This window comes from Vipera berus (assembly GCF_964194415.1).
Source record: "Vipera berus genome assembly, chromosome: 3".
Classification (NCBI taxonomy): domain Eukaryota; kingdom Metazoa; phylum Chordata; class Lepidosauria; order Squamata; family Viperidae; genus Vipera; species Vipera berus.
The window spans coordinates 59110789-59126396 of NC_138204.1; the positions used below are offsets into that span (position 1 = coordinate 59110789).

General features: G+C 41.8%; 1 protein-coding gene across 2 annotated transcripts; it reads left to right on the plus strand.

Moving 5' to 3' along the window:
• Positions 1 to 480: 480 nt before the first annotated feature.
• LURAP1 (leucine rich adaptor protein 1) lies at positions 481 to 15265 on the plus strand (the record flags this gene model as incomplete). Of its 2 annotated transcripts, none has more annotated exons than XM_081322759.1 (2): positions 481 to 681; positions 12890 to 15265. In XM_081322759.1, 2 exons carry the CDS (start codon positions 481 to 483, stop codon positions 13601 to 13603), a joined length of 915 nt encoding a protein of 304 aa, XP_081178885.1. In that variant the 3' UTR covers positions 13604 to 15265. The 2 variants fall into 2 exon arrangements, 1 of the variants encoding a protein (XP_081178885.1); XR_014025823.1 differs by lacking the exon at positions 12890 to 15265 and adding an exon at positions 5794 to 6097 and having other exon boundaries at positions 483 to 681.
• Positions 15266 to 15608: the final 343 nt, after the last annotated feature.

Below are 15608 nucleotides of genomic sequence, written 5' to 3' on the forward strand. Positions count from 1 at the left end.
CTAGGGAAGCAGAGGCAGGCGGATTTTGCCGTTTGCTGCTGCAATCCCGGGACGGGGCAGCCACGCCTGGCGACCTGGCGCTGCTCCTTGCAGCCCCCTGGAACTTTTGCTAGGCGTTGGCGCTGCCTCCTCGGCCGACGCGGCCAACTCATCCCGGGCTGAATGCCGGCCGCTTCTAAGCATCCTTGGAAGGAAGGGGAATCCGAGGACGGCGACGGGGAGGAAGGAAAGGTCCGCGTTAAATGCCAAGTGAGACTTCGGAGCCGAGAGATTGGCCGAGGCCCTCGGAGAGGCTCCGATTTTATAAGGGTGCTGCCTACGGAACTCCCGCCCACACGCCCAGAGCTTCTGGGCGGGACTCCCTTGCCAGGCCGAACCCTTCAGCTCAAAAGCCCAGCTGGAAGGTTGGGGAAGGGAGCGCCCGCTTCCAGCTGCCGAGGCTAGAGATCCAGCCTCTCGCTTTCCCGCCCCCTTCCCGGGATGGAGGTTCCGGGCAGCGGCGCGGAGCTCTCCTTGCCTCCGGACCTGAAGGATTTGGAGATGAAACTCGGACAGAAACCTCCGGACGGGCTGGTTCGGTGGCTGCGGGGGGACCCCGCTGCTCACCTGCTTCGGAACAGTCCGAATCGGGGGCCGCGTCACGGGCTGGGGGAGAAGATCAAGGCTCTGAAGGTGGAACTGGTGAGTCACGGAACCCCCGCTCCCTTTCCGCGCGGAAAGATAGGATGCCCCCTTTTGCACACGCATCCACACACCCCCACACACACACTCACCCTTTTTTTCGCTTCTGGAAGGAGAAAAGGCAAAGGTCTGGTTCCGCTTCTGGAAGGAGAAAAGGCAAAGGTCTGGTTCTGCCAAAGTCCTTCCTCATTCATTCCACTTTCCATTCCTAACTGCGGCGTGGCCTTCCTGTGCTAGCAGTAACAACTGATTTGGCATAAAGAATCTCTGACTATGAATGGGTGGACTTGCCTTCTGTTACATTACATAACTACCGCAGGTACATTGAGTTTTCTTTCCCAATCTCCCCAAATGCCTTTTTCCCCCTTTAGATGAAGCAAATCCAGCCCTACTGGCTGGGTGGCAGATTTTTGATGTTGAGTGAACTTGGGGTTCTCCTCTGGACACCTTCCCCTGATGGTCCCTGCTGAACCTGATCATTAATGCCCATCCTGGAGCCTGGACCTTAGCCCTGCTCTCCTGTCTTTTACTTGTTGGTTCTGAAAACTGCTCAGTTCAGTTTGCCTATCTTTCTAAAGGCTATCAATTTATTGGATGACCCGTCCCCCATTTCCCAATTCCTAGTTCCAAGCACTGCATCCCCATCTGATAGTGGGCAACCCTGCACCCATTTGTCCCCTCTGTTCCAGCTCAGCTTCCTTTCCAGGATGCAAAATCAGATTAAATCATCAGATTTTGGATATGACAAGCACTCCCATTCTTGGCTGGAAAGGAAAAATACTTCTGTGCTAGATGCTTGCTATATTATTGATTACTTATATTAGTATATCTTTAAAAGTTCACTCTGTTCTCAGTCTATATTCAATGCTCAATCCATTATACTTCTGATCGTGAGGCTACCATTTCCCAGCCCAGCCCATTTCAAATACCAGATTGAAACTGAAATATGTGGTGCCCAATTTTAGATACTGGAGACATTTTTCCAAGTCTGGTTTCAAAGTTAACAAGGTGTGTCTCTGAAAGTCTGTATCATTCTAGCGATGCAGTTGGCTTTTCAATGGGATTCTGCAAAGAATTCCATTGAAGTAATAAGGGACCAAATCTCCTATTCAATTTAATGGACACCCATGTGTGCGCACACACATCCACATATACACATGCAAAACACCCACACACAGAGTGTTACATACTTGGCATTCTTGTTTAGCTCAATTGAGACAAAAGCGTGAAAATGGATAGACTGGATCTAAGAAACAACAGCTTGCTTGAAGTAATCATAAAATGATTTTAGGGTGTTCTGAGGACCCAGATTGTTGGGGGCAATAAGCTGACTTTGTAATAATGCCGCTTGGGGTGTGTGTGAAAGCCCTAATAAGCAGGCATATACATAGAATGAAGGCTACTGCTAAGCTTGTAAGCCGCCCTGAGTCTTCGGAGAAGGGTGGGATATAAATGGAATTAAAAATAAAAAAATAAATAAATAAATTTATTTGGCACCTGGAACTAAACTAAACAGGCACTAGGTAAGATCTATTCAAGTTCAACTCTAGGTAACTTCATGTCTGCATCCATATCTTGTCCTTTAAGATTTTTTTTAACTTACTTATTGAGGGTTATATATCATTCCAATTGTAAAAACATCTCTGAAAATGGAAATAGTTTGCTATTCTGTTTGAGATTTTTTAAAAAAACTTCTCAGGTTAGTCTATTGCCCTGATTCCTCTCATCCAAGTACTAATCAAGTCCAAACCTGCGAGGATCAGCTAAGCAAGGTAGCAGCTCAAGTTATTATTATGATTGTTTTTAATCATGCATATTGCATCATGGCAGATTTATTATAATTGAACCTTAGGGCAAGAGAGATTCAAATAGAAGAACGTATACATTTCTTAGAGCCAGTTTGGTGTAGTGGTTAAGGCATCAAATTAGAAATTGGGAGATCATGAGTTCTAGTCCCTCCTTAGGCACAAAGCCAACTGAGTGACCTTGTGCCAGTCATTTTCTCTCAACTCTAGGAAAGACAATGGCAAACCACTTCAGGAAATTCTTGCCAAGAAAACTTCAGGGATTTGTCCAGTCTCCAAGAACTGGACATGTTTAAACAGAAAGGAAAGAATACATTTATTAATTTGTTATTACCAGCCCAATCAAATGATCCTTAGAGGCTTATATGTTCATTTATTACATAAACATATCCATAATATAACATTATTAACAAACATTAACTTTGAAAAATACATTTATAATAAAATAATCTTTAAAAATAATAACCACAAAACAGATATACATGTTTCTCTTTTTTGTTTTCATTTCATTGTTTCTGTTTTTAACATGTAAGCCATCCAGAGGTGTCTGGGAGTTGAGTAAGCTCTAAATCCAATGAAACAAATAATTAAAAAAAGTTAATCAAACCAATGAAACCCAATAAATAGATGGCAACAGTCACAACCCTAATTTTCTCCTACAAGTCAGTTTTTAGCAATTTACAAAAAATGCTAATAAAGTAAAAATGCTTCTTCGATGCTCTTTTCTTTGAGGTGAAAATTAGGACGGAATAACAATAGAATTTATTTCCAAGAAGGTATGCATGAAATACCAGGACAGACTAGACCGCAAAGTTGGAAAAGGTTAGAGCAGGGGTGACTAACCTTGGCAACTTTAAGATCTGTGGACTTTAAATCCCAGAAATCCCCATCCAGCATTACAGCAAACTGCTGTGCTGTTATCTCTAACTTCCTGTGTATGTATGTATCCAAGAAGTCAGCAAGAGTTGAAGTTGACTCAAATATTTTGTTTTAAAAAATGCATAGGATTGCTATATTCAATCCTCTGGTGTAACTACAGGTTACTATGGAGGGTTACTTGTTGAGAAAGTGAAGATGACTCAAGAATCTTGAAGCTTGGGTTTAAACTTTGGGTTAAAAGCTTTGGTTATGAACACTCTGCCGTGTGTCATCCAGGTGTGATTTACATTGCAGCCCATTTATGTGAGACTAAATCCCTCTGAATTTGGATTTAATTCTGAGTCCATATATGCAGGATTGTGTTGTTAATCTATTGAGATGTCCATAAAAATGGAAAATATTGTCACGTACAATATTCAGGTTGAATGAATATTCTGGTCTTTACGTCTTTTTTTAATTTGGGAACCCAATAGGACAATCAGCATTGTAATAAGCAGCGGTGCTTCAACACTAATCTAATCCCCATTTTTAAAATGATCTTTCCTATGAAACTTGGCATTTAAATATTAGTTTTCCATGTCAACATAAAATAGACAATGAGAGAAAACTGTTTTGTCCTGAGATTGTTTCTCCGGGCAGAAAACAGAATGCAATGAAACAGGACTCCATTCTCCACACATAGGCCGGCTTGTTTGCCTGAGGGACACATCTGCTCCCCAGCATGAAAATACTTTCTTAAGGAAGAGTGTGTTGTTTTGATTTTTCAAACTGAGGGTATTTTCGTCCGTCACATATTTTGTTTCCATCATGAACTTCTTCATTTATGAGGATGCTGAGAAATGTGGAAGGAAAACAGTTGGGATGTATTAAGTTACATGCTGCACTGCCAAAAATGGCTGGTTTAGGAGATTGATTTTCACGTGGTGAACCAGACCGTTTTCACTGTTTGCATGTACATGCAAAACAGAGCCATATGTCAGAGAATTGCCAGCAGAGCAAAGTCTAGCTTGATTGCCTTTAATTCCTAGTTCTCTACTTACCACAGTTCATTTAGTGACCGTTCAGAGTTAAAGGTAAAACGTAAAGTTTCCCCCGCACATGCGTGCTAGTCGTTTCCGACTCTAGGGGCCGGTGCTCATCTCCGTTTCAAAGCTGAAGAGCCAGCGCTTGTCCGAGGACGTCTCCGTGGTCATGTGGCCGGCATGACTAGACACCAAAGGCGCACGGAACGCTGTTACCTTCCCACCGTAGTGGTCCCTATTTTTCTACTTGCATTTTTACGTGCTTTCGAACTGCTAGGTTGGCAGAAGCTGGGACGAGTAACAGGCGCTCCCTCTGCTACGCGGCACTTGGGATTTGACCCGCCAAACTGCCGACCTTCTGATCGACAAGCTCAGCGTCCTAACCCACTGAGCCACCGTGTTCAGAGTTACAAGGTCACTAAAAACGTGACCTATGATAATTTTTCACACTTACAACCATTGCAGCATCCCCATGGTCACATGATCAAAATTCAGATGCTTGGCATATATATTTATGATGGTTGCAGTGTTCAGGGGTCACGTGATTCCCCCTTTGGTGACCTTCTGACAAGCCAAGTCAATGGGGAATCCAGTTTCACTTAACAACCGGCAAGAAAAGTCGTAAAATGGGGCAAATCTCACTTAAAAAATGTTTCACTTAGCAACAGAGATTTTGGGCTCAGTTGTGGTCGTACGTTGAGGACTACCTGTAGTTGTTTTCTGAGAATTACATCTTAAGTATAAATCCAGAAAAGGTAGTCTTCCTAGTAGAGGTTGTCGTCAAAACAATTTAGGCAGAAGTAGCCTGCCGGAGTGCTACTTCCTGGAAAGGTCTTTATTTCCTGGGAGGCCTGCTTTGCTACCGAGACTGGTACAGTTAATTCTCCCTGACCCTCTGGGTTTCAAAAGGTCCCTTTTTAAGGAGGATATAAAGGAGAAGAGTCAGGAAAAACTCCTATTTCCTGCCCCAGCCAGTGTGAGTTGGCCACGCGTGCTTTTACCAAAGCTTGCGCCCCTGATGCGCTGGAGTGCAAGCTCTCTCAATGACAGCCAGCACGGCCAACAGATAAAATGTCAAAATGTAACTTGAGGTCAGGGTAATACATCCTGTTGGATATCACATTACACCAACTGATACAGAGAAGTATGTGTAATGTGCTTTCAAGTTCTTCTTATCTTGTTTGGGACACTTGCTCCAGGCCTCAGCACGTAGTAGTAGTTCCTGCTAATCTGGTCTATACTTGGAAGTCCAGTTATTATTTGGGAAATATGAGGGCCACAGGCTAGTCTGGGAAGCTGAAAAACACCCTGGAAGGAAACATTGGCACGTCGTTTCCATATTGTTTCCAAGACAATTTCATGGATGAGCGTGACTCAAAGATGTTATCTTTTCACTTTTTCCACAGTAAAAACGTCCTAGAAAATATATTCACATACGAGGAAGCCTTTCTGATGGTGGCATCTCAGTTCCAAAATCCCTTTCTAAAAACTTTTTGAAAGTTCATGAAACTGATCTTTATCTTTGGTGGGAATACATTTGATCTGGATTGAAAATGGTTGCATCATTTCATGTAATGTTTAACTTTCTCCATGCTTTTAAATGGGATTCTCTTTTGGCTGTATTCTGTATTTTCTGCTGCTCTTCTGAATTGTTTATTATCAAAGTAAATTTAATTCACTGGTTTGGTGTTTTGTTCATTAGCTGCCTACTAGTTTACAAGCTTTAAATGCAAGGTTATGTGATGAGACTAAATAAACACAAAGCAAAGTACTAGGATTATAATTCTAAAAGAACTATTTGTATTATTTCTAACTGAAGCAAGCCCAGGCTGGAAGAAAATGAAATCATGGGATCTTTTTCACAATAATTGTTGTAGGGGATGGGATTCTTTGTAGGATCTGTATTTTAAATGTTCTGGGTCAGATGTGTGCAAAACAAAATGTAAAGATTCATGGCCCATTTTATTAACTGCATTCTGTCAAGCTTTCTTTACCTTCCCTCTTTTCACCGGAGAGTGCTGTAATTCAGTAGGGATATTGTTTTGATGCCTGGGAGGCCTTGGCACATAAATCTCAGAAAATCAGTATGCTATCGGAGTTCTTTAGAATAATTTTAGTTCAAAAATAAGACTGGAATACTCGTCCCAGCTTCTGCCAACCTAGCAGTTCGAAAGCACGTAAAAATGCAAGTAGAAAAATAGGGACCACTACGGTAGGAAGGTAACAGTGTTCCGTGCGCCTTTGGCATCTAGTCATGCCAGCCACATGACCATGGAGACGTCCTTGGACAAGCGCTAGCTCTTTGGCTTTGAAACGGAGATGAGCACTGGCCCCTAGAGTTGGAAATGACTAGCACGCATGTGCGGGAGAACCTTTACCTTTACCTTTATGTACAAATAATCTCCAAGTAGAGATTATTTTCTGTATTCTGAGGAAATAATTAAATTATAATGAAAATAGTTGAGAGACTAATCAGGAAGGTACTGAGGGATTTTAAAAGTATCAGTGCACTCTATCTGTAGCTACAATATTAGCTCCAGCATAGAGTGGTAGTTAAAATGTTAGACCAGTATTTCTCAACCTTAGCAAGTTAAGGTGAGTGGAATTCTGGGAGTTGAAGTCCATACATCTTAAAGTTGCTGAGGTTGAGAAACAGTGTATTAGAGTCAAAGATCAGAGATTGGGACTAATTTTTATGGCTTTCCCCCCTACTTTTCTCCTGTCTTGGAGAAAATGTTATAATTGTGATTGCAAAGTCCTGAAGAATTTGTAATTGAATTTTAGATTCATATGCCATCCTTTAAAACCCAGTTTTACTAGATGGGTTGTGATACATAATCACAAGATTTTTTAAAAAAACCTTAGACCAGGGCTGTCAAACTGCTGGTCCACGGGCCGGATGCATCACGACGAAACCGCGCCCACCCCATTGCCGGCAATGGGGAAAAAGCTCCGATACGTCGCGCGACGTCACGTGATGTCGTGAGTTTGACATGCCTGCCTTAGACTAATAATTCAAATAACACAAAATATTAATGTGTAATAAAAGCATCAGCCAGAAGATTTAAAAATTCTATGCAGTAGATATATTTATAAATTACAAAGGCCTAGGTAGGAGAATAAAATTTTTTTGCTTACAGTAGGAGCAAGAGACAATACAATCAGTGTAAGGCATTTTTCATTGGAGGGGGCCTCCGGGAGTCAGGGGTCTGTGTATTTTAATGCTTATTTATTAATAGATTTATAGGTAGCCCTCAACTTACAACCACAGTTGAGGCCAAAATTTCTGTTGCTAAGCAAGTCAGTGGTTAAGGAGTTTTGTCCCATCTGACAACTTTTCTTGCCAGTTATTAAGTGGTTCACTGCAGTTGTTAGGTTAATAATACAGTTGTTAAATGAATCTTGCTTCCCCACTGACTTTGCCTGTTAGAAAATCACAAAAGAGATCACATGATCTTGGGACACTGCAACCATCATAAATACATACCAGTTGCCAAGTATCCAAATTTTGATCATGGAATGCTGCACTAGTCATAAGCGTGAAAAATGTTCATAACTCACTTTTTTTCAGTACCGTTGTAACTTCGAACCATCACTAAATGACTGGTTGCAAGTCCAGGATATCTGTATATCTTACATTTATTTTGTGCAGTTTATGTAATGCTCTGCTTCCTGTTTTCCTCTCAATAACAAGGCAAGTTGTGGGCTGAGAGACAGTGATTAGTCCAAAGTCACCCAGCCAGCTTGTATGCCTAGATAGGACTATAACATTTTTCTAGGACAGCACTGTTGGGGCTGTTATTGAAAAGACTCATTTCAGATCAGCAGCTGCATCTCCCATTGGAAAGATCCTCATTATTGTAGCAAATCTTCTTCATCTGGGATGCACAGACTGTGGATAAGGAGACCTTTAGGTATCTATTCTCTATAAGGCTGCTTAATATATCCCTTGTCCTACGAACACCCTTCCATAAATTCTTGATATTTAAGGCTGAAATAATACACATTTTAAAATAAAGCCCTTTTATTTTGAAAACAAATTTAACCCTATAAAGAGGAACCATTGACAAAGTCAGCAGCTGCCCAGTGAAATGAATCCTGTGATTCATTCTTGGAGCATTCTATAGAGTTAATCTCATTTCTAAAGTGGGAGTATTTTCAGAGGAATTTGTGTTCCTCATTAACTCGAGGTGGATTTATGAGCATGGTTAATCCACCACACCTCACTCTTAATGAGTCATCTTCCTACTGTGCCTTTCCAGATGTTTTGCACTATAATTCACAGGAACCACAGGTAATATGACCTACAGTCAGATATATTGGATGTGTTTGTGACTGAGTATCTGTTCCAGCTGATGTGCCATTAAAATCTATTGCTAAGTTTATAAGGTTTAGATAGGCATATTGACATTACTAACAAATATAGGTGCTGTTGACACTGTATTTTCTTTGAATTTTTAACCATAAAGAGCTTGTTTTGAAAGCTACAAGTAACAATTAAGATGGAATTCAGAGTTTTTCCTCTTCCCTTCCCTCCAAGCTATCCATCCAGTTTCAGATAAAACAATTCATTCCACTCTTTGGGAATTGCTGCAACATGTTAGTCACAGCTCTTGAACAAACACCAGGTGTTTGCTTTTGTTCAAAAATAGGACTATAGCCTTGTGTTACTGGATTCATATCCTATTTGTTCTCAAGTCTTTTCCTGATATTTTGAAATGGTTTCTGGACAAATATTTCCGTAGATACAATTCCTCCATTTCTTCATTCACATTTCTAGTTTCTAAGATCAAGTTGCACAACTGAAATGTAGAGATTATTGTGAATGCTAATCTGCTACTTCAAATATTCAATTCAAAGGCAAATATGGAGAATTATCAAAGGAAAATAAATGTAATTTTCTTCAGTTCCTTTAAGAACACATTTACGTATTAGGGCCATTCCACCTCAATAAAACCAGGTCAAGATCATGGATATAATCGGATTCTTCCCACCCCTTCCTTTATGTTAACAAATGGTGCTGAATTTGGTTTCAAGATAAAGAAGTGGCAAATGTGGAATATATAAAGCTGAGATTATTTTCACATTACAATTACTGTTGGAAATACTAGTGTGAGACTAGGGTGAGAGGATTGTAAGCAGCCTTATTTTGCATGTGACAAATTGTCATTTAGGCCAAGAATTCTACAGTATAAACAGACTGTTTATATAGGTGTAGATCCCTCTGTATCAGGTATGTCAAACTGCCGGCCCATGGGCCGGATGCGTCATGCCGAAACTGCACCCACCCCATTGCCGACAAAGGGAAAAAAGTCCCAATATGTCATGTGACATCACATGATGTCACGAGTTTGACATGCCTGCGGAGTTCGGCGGAGTGGAGGCGGCAGGTCTTGATGATACCATTTGGGGTGAGTTTGACCCTGTGACTCTGGATGATGTGGACAGGATCATGCGTAAACTGATCGCTACCACTTTGTTTACTGGACCCATGTCCCTCCTGGCTGGTTTCGGCCGCCTGGGAGGTGACGGGGCTGGCTCCAGGCAGTGATCAACGCTTCTTTGACAGAGGGTGTTTTCCCCTTCACCTTGAAAGAGGCGGTGGTGAGGCCCCTCCTCAAGAAGCCTGCTCTGGACCCGTCCTCGTTGAACAACTACCATCCTGTCTCCAACCTTCGCTTTGTAGCAAAGTTGTCGAGAGTGTGGTGGTGCGTCAGTTCCTGCAATTCCTGGAGGAAGAGGACTATGTGGACCCGTACTAGTCCGGTTTCAGACCTGGCTACAGCATGGAAACAGCATTGATTGCACTGGTAGATGATCTCTGGCGGGCCTGGGACAGGGGTTGTTCCTCTGTCCTGGTCCTACTTCACCTCTCAGCGGCTTTTGATACCATCGATCATGGTATCCTGCTGCGACGGCTTGAGGGCTTGGGAGTGGGAGGCACTGTTTTATGGTGGTTCTCCTCCTACCTCTCGGGCCGCTCACAGTTTGTATTGGCAGGGGGACAAAGATCTACCCCGAGGCCCCTCACTTGTGGAGTGCCTCAGGGGTTGGTTCTCTCCCCCCTCCTGTTTAACATCTATATGAAGCTGCTGGGTGAGATCATCCGTGGCTTTGGGGTGAGGTATCACCAATATGCAGATGATACCCAGTTATTCATCTCCAACCCGAGCCAACCCAGTGATGCCCTTGACGTGATGTCCTGGTGCCTGGAGGCGGTGCGGGTCTGGATGGCAAGGAACAGGCTCAGGCTCAACCCCTCCAAGATCGAGTGGCTGTGGATACCGGCATCTCGTGTTGTCCAACTAGTTCCTTCTCTTTTAATGGGGAGGGAGGTATTGCCCCCCTCAGAAAGGGCTCACAACTTGGGTGTCCTCCTGGATTCACGGCTCAACTTGGAAGATCATCTAATGGCCGTGACCAGGCGGGCCTTCGCACAGGTTCGCCTAGTGCGCCAGTTACACCCCTTTTTGGACCGAGATGCCCTATGCATGGTTACCCATGCCCTCGTCACCTCTTGCCTGGACTACTGCAATGCTCTTTACATGGGGCTGCCCTTGAAGAGCACCCGGAGACTTCAACTGGTGCAAAATGCGGCCGCGCGGGTGCTCATGGGAGTATCTTGGTACTCCCATGTTACACCACTCCTGCGCGAGCTGCATTGGCTTCCGGTTGCCCTCCGGGTGCGATTCAAGGTGCTGGTAATAACCTTTAAAGCCCTGCATGGCTTAGGCCCGGGGTACTTGTGAGACCACCTGCTGCCATTGTCAACATCCCATCGCCCGGTTCGCTCCCACAGAGTCGGCCTCCTCAGGGTGCCGTCGGCCAGGCAATGTTGGCTGGTGACCCCCAGAGGAAGAGCCTTCTCTGTGGGCGCACCAACCCTCTGGAACGAATTACCCCCAGAGCTGCAGATGGCCCCTGACATTTGGTCCTTCCGCCGTGACCTGAAGACTTGGTTGTTCCAACAAGCGGGTCTGGACTGACTATGTTTTTTAATTAGGTTTTTATAGGGTTTTTTAAATCGTCACGTAATTATTGTATTTATTGTTTAATTCTTTTTTAAAACTTTTCATCTTATGTTTTTAATTTTTATTGTTGTGAGCCGCCCTGAGTCCTCAGGGAGAAGGGCGGCATATAAATTCAAATAAATAAATAAATAAATAAATAAATAAATAAATAAATAAATAAATAAATAAATAAATAAATATCATGCTTTGCTGGAATAATCTATAAGCCACCCTCAATCCGTGGCTTCTAGTGTTCCCACTTTCCATGGATTGCTGTTCTTAATCTATATAGGCAAAGACATTCCTTTTGGTTAATTTTTAAGCATGTATTTTTGGAACCGTTCCCCTCTGTCCATGGTGCTCACATCTGTCATCTTGCTAGTTCAACATTATCTAGTCCAGCTGGAATCATTTACCAATATTGTGTTCTTTGAATCATGGCTAATAAATCAAGCTTCTCTAAACAAGTTTTGTGCTAGCTTTTCAAGAACTTTGCCTCTCTTCTGCCCTTTGTGACTGCATCTCCTATTCTTGCAGGGTAACATTCAAGAGTAAACAGACTGAACACTTTGGCAGCTCCAGTTTTCTTGAAGTTGATTCATATAGCCAAGCAGCTGTTTCACAATCAAATAATGTTGGATTATTCTCTTTGTTAGGAGCTGTTTGCTATTGCTACTTGGTACATAAAACTTTAAATCTTTACCATGTCTTTACTGCTCAGCACAAAAGCTTGAGGTAATATGGGAAAATGCCAGATTCTGAAAAATAAACAGGTAGAGACAGATGGTCCCTTTCATACGGTTTCATATCCTAGGGCCTTATATGGCTAGTTTGTATTAATGAATTTGCCTATAGAGGAAAAATTGCAAAAAGACTTAATGGCAAATCCTGTAGTAAAAAAGTTTAAAATATAACACTTTCAATTAATAGAAATGCCTTCTCCTTGTTGATTCATTGATTCAGCCTTTCCCAGCCTGGTGCCTCTACAAGTGTTCACCATAATTTATCCTTAGCACACATTTTTTTACTGTACTAGAGTGGATAGAAGGCTAGAATTCCTTCTATTTTGCCTCATGCTGTACGTCAAACTAGTGTTGGATTTTAACTGGGTGACACCTGATGGGAAAATTGGAATGTTAAGCAGTATATCTCAGCAATGGCCAAGACTACCAACAGATAATTCCTTTTTCTGTCATTGATACACAATCCTTTCCCTTCCATTTCAGTCACCTGAGTGGGAGTAACCATGTGTATTGGAGAAGGATCATTAGCATGTTGCCTTAGAATGGGTGTATTGTTTGGCATATGAAAACATACTGAGCCCACTTAAATGTGAAAAATTATCCCTTCGAAATATTTCTGTAGTTGATGTGGTTTGTGTTGAGAAATATTGGGCCTTTGACTATTATATAGTCTACAGTAATTCCAATTTACCTTGGGAAATCATCCATCCAGCGTATGATCTGATTATGTCTTCTTCTTTCATCAACAGGCCTATCTAAGAACAATAGATATCAAGATCCTCCATCAACTGGTAGCTGTGAATGATGGAATAGAAGCTGTCAAGTGGTTCCTTGAGGAAAAAGGGATGCTCACCAGCCATTGTAGCAGCCTTACCAGCAGTCAGTACAGCTTGGTAGAAAGTCAAGATACATCCCGACGAGGCAGCTGGAATAGTCTTCAGGATCCCAATGATAAACTGGATAGTATATCTATTGGTAGCTATTTGGACACACTAGCTGATGATATGGATGAATATGGACAAAGCTCTTCTGTGGAGCCCATAACATCACCTACCTCAGGTAGACCTCTGGGCAGAAGTGAATTAGAAAGATCGAAGGCAGATCTAGAGAGGATCTTTCTTGCAAAAGTGGACAAAGAGCAAGACAAAAGCAAAACTTACCCTGAATGGGCCTCTGGTTTAGTTAAAAACCAAAGTTTTAAGAAGCAAAGTGCACCTGTCCATTTGTCACCACCAATGGCTAATGGAATCTTGGGTAGACAAGTCCCTATGCTGGTGCAGAGCCTTGAGGAGAAATTTACCTCAATAGCTGCTGAGCAACCAAGCAAAGGGAATCTAGCAATAAAGGCCTCCAGGAGCAGCAAAATGGATTCAGAGAATTGCAAGCTCAATAACAGGAAGCACCCAGAATATGATGGTCAATGGCAGTGGGCTGAGTCTCAAGAAGATGTGACATTTTTGTAGCATCCATGACTGGCTGCCTGGATTAACATAAAGAGATTCCAGGCTTTATGCACTAGTCTTTTTGCACCTTGGACTGCAAGCTGTGCTGAATGTCTGTCTGAATGTCTTTTTGTTTGACCAGAATTGTTGAGACATATTTGCTGGTGGACAGAACATAGGTATATTAGCCAGATGGCTAGAACGAGGGTATATAAAAATACTGTACACCTTTATTTGAAAGCCTTTGGTCCACCAGTGCTGCACTTTTGTGCTACAGTTCCAGTTTCCATGTAAGTGGAGGTGGGCGTAGGCTCATAAGCTGGACTTTCAGGTTTTGGCAAAGCTGTTCACTTCAGCAGCACTCAATCCTGCTGCATGTAACCAATACTCTCCTAGGAATAACTTGATTTTTTTTTAATGAAAGAAACCAGAGACAAATCTTTGATACTACAAACCTTTTAATCAATGTTATTATTATTAGTGTCATAGGAAATACTGCTTCTTCGTTTGCCTGATATTGGAGTTACCTCCTAGGTTTAAGAAAGGAATGCAGAATTCTACAGAGAAGCCCACACACTCATTTACTACACTCACCAGACTGAATATGTCCTTCATTCTGGTAACCATGAGAACCGGCTTTCCACCTGAAGCTGAAGCTAAGCAAAATAGTGGGGGAGTCTGTTGGTTTAATGAGACTTGAAAATCCTTCAAGGGCTGAGGCTTAAGCATTATGCTGCACTTTGAAGTGACTGCAGGTAACAGAAAAGTGCAGCAAATATATAGGGATAACTTCTCACACACTTTGTTAGGCTTGGAAATTAACTGAGATTTTTCTGCTTTGTGGTATACTTTGGAGGCAAGTTAGGTGCCTTGGGTAAGCCTCTTCAATTGGATGTGGGGATGGAAAGAGGAATCACTGTGACCTTGCATTATACTGCAAAAGTGCCCCAACTGGCTGTTTCCTATAACCATAATATTGGTAAACCAACATTCATGGGACCCATGCCAAAACAGCTGTATGTGCATTCAAATTTTGAGTTTCAATGTCATAGTTTTAAATGGCAGCTCTACACAGTTTTTTGTTTTAAAAAATAAAAAAATAAATTTATAATAAAATGAGGTATGATAACCTCATTTTGCCCAATAAATCTCTCCCCAGGTTGAAATTGTACCTCCTGAAAAAGGTAATAGAAGAGCTGGGTGAAATTTCCTCATTGGAAGCCTATAATATTTTGCTATGTTTCTCAGAAAAGTCAGACTTTCTGTCCCAATGGAAAAAGATACCAGAGGGAGTACGAAAAGATGGAAGGCTTATACATAGATTTTCGTTTCTTAATAAATTCCAGTGAATTTATTGTGATTTCATAATAAAATACTCATCTGTAAGCAATCTTGGTTAGGCTTACGAAGTAATTCTAATTATGATGGAGATAATATTGCTGGTGTGTTATGGATTAACAAGATTATACAGACCATGTTTCATCTCTCTTGTGTTTGTGTGTTTGTGTGTGTGTGTGTGTGTTGGAGGGTGGAGTGGGGGAGAAGGAATCAAGATTTTGTTATTTACTTAGATTTAAGACTCAGTCCAGGAGAACACTGAAAAAGTCTTACATATCACTTGCACTTTTACATATCAGTTTACTATAGATCAGAAAAAAGTAAATGAGGAAAGTGCATACACAAATCTTAAACTTAATAATACAAAGAATACTGTGGCTCAAGAAACATTTGCTCCACTTTCCTTTTAATTGGCCCATAAAAGTGCAATGAATTTATGACACACTAAGTGACTAAGGGCCATGCAATACACTATGTTCACAATTAAAATTGCAATTAAAGCATTTAGGGAAGAGAGGATCAGGAAAGAAAGCAGTGCTCACTAGAACTGAAATGTGGAGTCACATGCTGTGGTTTTAAACACTTACCATTCCACCCAACCCCAAGCTATTACAGGATTTAGGTTGTTTAAAAACTATTCAACCTTTTTCAAGCTAGAAACACCCTTTGTGAATGTGCAGTTTACATC